The sequence below is a fragment of the Alligator sinensis genome, unplaced genomic scaffold, assembly GCF_000455745.1.
Source record: "Alligator sinensis unplaced genomic scaffold, ASM45574v1 scaffold781_1, whole genome shotgun sequence".
In the NCBI taxonomy this organism is placed as follows: domain Eukaryota; kingdom Metazoa; phylum Chordata; order Crocodylia; family Alligatoridae; genus Alligator; species Alligator sinensis.
In genome coordinates this window covers 4049238-4054707 of record NW_005841845.1, presented here as the reverse complement: position 1 = coordinate 4054707, position 5470 = coordinate 4049238, and the positions used below count along the sequence as shown (strand labels likewise).

Here is a 5470-nt window from a genome sequence, read left to right as displayed (position 1 = left end):
TCCAGTTTCTCTAGTCTCTCCTCGTAAGGCTTGGTCTGTAGGTCCTTAACCATTCGAGTGGCCCTTCTCTGGACCCTCTCCAGGTTATCCACATCCCTCTTGAAGCGCGGCGCCCAGAACTGCACGTAGTACTCCAACTGCGGTCTGACCAGCGCCCGATAGAGGGGAAGTATCACCTCCTTGGATCTATTCGTCATGCATCTGCTGATGCATGATAAAGTGCCATTGGCTTTTCTGATGACTTCGTCGCACTGCCGACTCATGTTCATCTTGGAGTCCACTAGGACTCCAACATCCCTTTCCACTTCCGTGCCTCCAAGCAGGTCACTGCCTAGGCAGTAGGTATGCTGGACATTTTTCCTCCCTAGGTGCAGCACTTTGCATTTCTCCTTGTTGAACTGCATTCTGTTGTTTTCTGCCCACTTGTCCAACCTGTCCAGGTCTGCTTGCAGCTGTTCCCTGCCCTCCGACGTGTCCACTTCTCCCCACACTTTTGTGTCATCTGCAAACTTGGACAGAGTACACTTCACTCCCTCGTCCAAGTCGCTGATGAAGACATTGAAGAGTATCGGTCCAAGGACCGAGCCCTGCGGGACCCCACTGCCCACACCCTTCCAGGTCGATACCAAGCCATCCACCACGACTCTCTGGATGCACCCCTCTAGCCAATTGGCCACCCACCGGACCGTGCAGTCATCCAAGTCACAGCCTCTTAACTTGTTCACCAGTATGGGGTGAACTATGCTGACACAGTGTCCTGGAAGGGGTACTCCTGGCATGCCTGAGCCCCCCCTCTCCCAAATGACAGAATTGCAGCACTGAGGTAGCTCAAGGTATATCCCCGTGTCTGTTCTCAAGACCTTGGTTTCCAGACCTCACAGCACGGCTGCTGGTGATAACCCAAGACAGGCCTCCCCAGTATATTTCCAGGTCTGGCTGAGTAGGATGTGCACAAGAGAGTTGCTGCCACCAAAGTGCAGACATGCCCCAAAAGTAACAAGGGGAAGTAAAGGTGGGGGAAGGTGAGGGTTGATATTTCTGGAGAAGTTACCCGGGGTCAGGGCAAGGCCAAAGCCTACTTGACATTTTTATCAATGGTCTGAAAGTAAAAGTAAAAAAATCACCACTCACCAAATTCACAACACATCAGACTTGTGGGGACTGGCAAGACAACAAGTCAGTCATGCAGGGAAGTGTACAGGCAACCCCTGCTTAATGGGGTTTCACTTACTGCGGTTTTGCTATAGTGCTCATTAAAAATACCTACTTGGTTTCACTTAGCGCTTAGCAGTTTCGTCATAACGCTCTGCACGCACGGGGAGGGGAAAAAGTGGCGGCAGCAATGGTGGTAGCGGTGTCGAGTGAAATGGTGAGTGGCAGCTGGCAGGGCCCAGGGTGGGGTGGCAGGAGCCCAGGGTGCGCTCCGGCACATGGTGCTGGAGTGGGTGGGGAGAAGCAGTGGCGAGAACGGGCAGGTGGGGAGCCAGGCAGTGTAAGCATGGAGCCTGGGCTGGTGGGGCCCCGAGTGGGGTGGCAGGAGCCTGGGGTCCCTGCCAGCAGGCAGGGAGGAGTGGCAGTAGTGGCGAGAAAGAGCGGGGGAGGCATGGGCACAGGGCCCGGGCTGGTGCCCAGGGCCAGGGCCGGCAGGGCTGCAGGAACGCGGTGCCCGAGGTCAGGGCCGGCAGGAGTGTGGGGCCTGGGCCAGTGCGAGCCACTGCTCAAGGACATGTGTACAGTGTCTCCTGCCCTAGACCACAGTGGAGCCAAGCCCATGGAGCCTCCCCGACCCCAGCCTGCAGCCCATGACCCGTTCTGCTCCGGTCACGCACTCACCTGCCGGAGCCCTACTGCTCACCGTTAATCCCTGGGTGGGCGGGTCCCCAACTCAGGCCCTGTAAGCAGGGTGGCTGGGGCCACACACAGGTGTGTGGCCAGTGGGTGCAGGCCGGCAGGGGCCATCACGGCGGCAGAGCAACGAGGCCGGGAGGAGCGATACTTTCCCTGGCAGAGCCCATGCAGTGCCTTGCCGGAAGCGGCAGGTGCGCAGGAATCAATTATATTTATTTACATTAAAGCCTATGGGAAAATGGGTTTTGCTTAGCGCTCGGTTTTTCCGGAACCAATTAAGAGCGCTAAGCTGGGGTTGCCTGTACATCACTTGGTGGGTTAGGCACATTCAAATAAAACGTGAGTCAATGCAACCAAATGCAAGATGATGCATCAACAAAGAATATATGACATACCTATGGAAAGGGATGGGGTGGGGGAAACACAAGAGAGGAGGGGGGACACATCCTGGAACATAACCACTGAAACAGACGTAGGGGTCACGTGGGCCAACGCTTCAAAGCAAGCTCCTAGCAAGATACAGGGGCAAAAAGGACTCACGTGATCACCAGACATACAAACGGGGGAGCAGCAAGCAGGAGGTGAGTGCCAATTTTATGTCCACATACAAGGTTTCGGAGACCAATGCTAGAACTTAAATGATTAAGTGGAGCAAGGAAGTAAGGAAAGAGGAAATTACTGTTGAAAAGGAGTCAAAGAATGGTCACAACAAGAAGGAAGGGGATTTAGCAAGAGGTTTAATGAGGTGAAAGGAAGGGAAGGAAAATCTAGGCTGAATACCAGGGAAGAACTACTGCAGGTGATATTCGCTGGGTTGCAGACCAGTCTCCCAAGGGAAGGGGCAGTATGTTTTAAAGCAGAGCAGAAAAAGGCACAAGAAATGCTGTATTGTGCAGAGAACTACAGCCGGTCCCAACCTCTACTGTTTAGCAACTGGCAATTCCTCACCTTCAAATCCAACCCGCTCTAACAAATTTAGCGGGTACCAGATCAAAGGCTTGTTGCCTACTGGCAGCAGGGGCTTGGCGATGCTGGAGGTCAGGTCCATCATCCGCGATCCGCCGCCGGCTGCCATCACCACTGCCTGAAACTCCATCTTTGCAACCTGAAACGGCAAGCACAGGGCAGTCTTAACCCCAGGGAACATGCTTCCCCCTACTTCAGTCACCCGCATTACATCACAACGTTTCAGGTCAAAGGGCATCACCTGAATGCAAGCTCGACAAATCCCAGTCACTGTTTCTGTCCCTGCAGATTTCACCAGGGAGCCTCCAGGTGCTCGAATATGAGAAATGAAGGCCAAGAACACTGAGACGCACGATGAAATGGCAGGCAGTTTACTCCACGTATAAATGTGCCATTAAAGGGCGTAACGCTAACAGCCCAATTTCCCACCTGCAAGGCCCCACTGCCATGACACTTGGCTGATGAGTTAGTGGCTCTCCCCCTTTTCAGACTCCAGCCCCCTCACAAAATGCCAGCTTTTAACTTCCATTTGTTTTTTGACCACAGAAAAATACTAGAGCAATTCTTGTGTGGCGAAGAACGGGGCAGGCCCACAGCAGGGCAGAACAGTTCTTCAACACTCTGGATCCCGACTTGAAACCTCTGGTTTATTGTGTGAATTGCGTGTAAGCCTCTACACAGCCAACAGTGCTGATGGCGAGGAGCTCCCCGTGGCACCCTTAGCGAGTCGTTATGGTGCTCCGAGACCAGTGGCATCCCCCAAGGCTCTGTCCTTGGACTGGTTCTCTTCAACATCTTTATCAACGATGTGGACATTGGTGTCAGAAGTGCACTGGCTAAGTTTGCCGATGACACTAAACTTTGGGGGCACAGAGTCCACAACTGAGGACAGGCTAGTGATCCAGGCTGACTTGCATGAGCTTAGTAAGTGGGCGAATACAAACCTGATGACATTCAATACCGAAAAATGCAAGGTACTCCTCCTCGGGGAAAAAAAACCCGCAACATGCTTATAGGCTTGGCAGTGCTACGCTCGCTAGCACCACGGCTGAAAGAGACTTGGGGGTCAGGGTTGACCACAAGATGAACATGAGCCACCAATGCGATGTCGCAGCTGGTAAAGCAAACAAAATGCTGGCTTGCATCCATAGATGCTTCTCAAGCAAATCCCGGGACATCATTCTCCCCTTGTACTTGGCCTTGGTGAGGCTGCAGCTGGAGTGCTACGTCCAGTTCTGGGCTCCGCAATTCAAGAAGGATGTGGAGAGGCTTGAGAGAGTGCAGAGGAGAGCCACGCGCATGATCAGAGGTCAGGAGAACAGGCCTTATGAAGAGAGGCTGAGAGCCAGGGGACTCTTCAGCCTGGAAAAATGCAGGCTTGGAGGGACCTGGTGGCTGATTATAAGTACATCGGGGGTGTGCATCAGGATCTGGGGGAACGTCTGTTCACCAGAGCACCCCAAGGGATGACAGGGACCAGTGGTCACAAACTCCTCCGTGACCGTTTTAGGCCGGACATAAGGAAAAATGTCTTTACTGTCCGAGCCCCCAAAGCCTGGAATAGACTCCCCCCAGAAGTGGTGCAGGCACCTACTCTGCATTCATTCAAGAAACGCTTGGATGCTTATCTTGCTGGGATCCTTTGACCCCCGTTGGCTTCCTGCCCCGTGGGGCGGGGGCTGGGCTCGATGATCTGCAAGGTCCCTTCCAGCCCGAATGTCTGTGAAATCTATGAATCTCTCAGCACTTGCGCTTTCTGCACGGCCGTCTGCTGTACCTGATGAAGTGACCTTGGGTCCATGGAAGCTTGTGCCATGTATACACATACGTGTGTGTGTGTGTGTGTCTGTGAGCACATGCACGCACATACGCACACATCTAAATGTGTGCGCCTATGTTTGTAAATATATACACGTGTATGAGTGTGCGTGCATGTATATATACATACACGTGTGCATATTACACACACATGAATCTAAATGCACATGCATTTGTGCATATATACACGTGTGCATGTGTGTATATACACACACGTGCACATTATACACACGCGCACGCATGTGTGTGTATATACACACACATGCACATTATACACACGCACGCATGTGTGTGTATATACACACACACATGCACATTATACACACGCACGCATGTGTGTGTATATACACACACACATGCACATTATACACACGCACGCATGTGCATATACACACACGTGCACATTATACACACGTGTGCATCTAAATGCACGTGCATGTGTGTTTGTGCATGTGTGCATGCATGTGTATATACATACACACATGCACATTATACACGTGTGCATCTAAATGCACATGCATGTGTTTGTGCATATGTGTGTGCATGCATGTGTATATACATACACACGTGCACATTATACACACAAACGTGTACAGCTAAATGACCGTGAATATGTGTGTTTGTGCATATATACATGTGTACGTGTATGCAAGCACGCACATGTGTGTGTCTACACACGCACACACACTTGTGTGCATCTAAATGCGGTGAATTCCGGTTAATTCGTCTGAAGGAAGCGGCGAGTTCTCCGAAGTGACGAATTATCAGGAGTCCGGCACCCGGGCGGCGGCGCAGCATCACCTCCCGTGACGAATAAACCGGAGCCGCGGCCAGGTGC

The 5470-nt window shown here is 52.3% G+C and overlaps 1 protein-coding gene across 1 annotated transcript in view; it reads right to left on the bottom strand.

The window, feature by feature from the left end:
- The window catches only part of EIF2B3 (eukaryotic translation initiation factor 2B subunit gamma), a 114508-nt gene extending 111557 nt beyond the window's left edge, over positions 1-2951 (bottom strand). Inside the window, exon 1 of the mRNA XM_006015791.3 lies at positions 2797-2951. Coding sequence (XP_006015853.1) covers positions 2797-2944 — 148 coding nt within the window. The 5' untranslated portion in view covers positions 2945-2951. The remainder of the gene's footprint in view (positions 1-2796) is intronic.
- Between the last annotated feature and the right edge of the window lie 2519 nt (positions 2952-5470).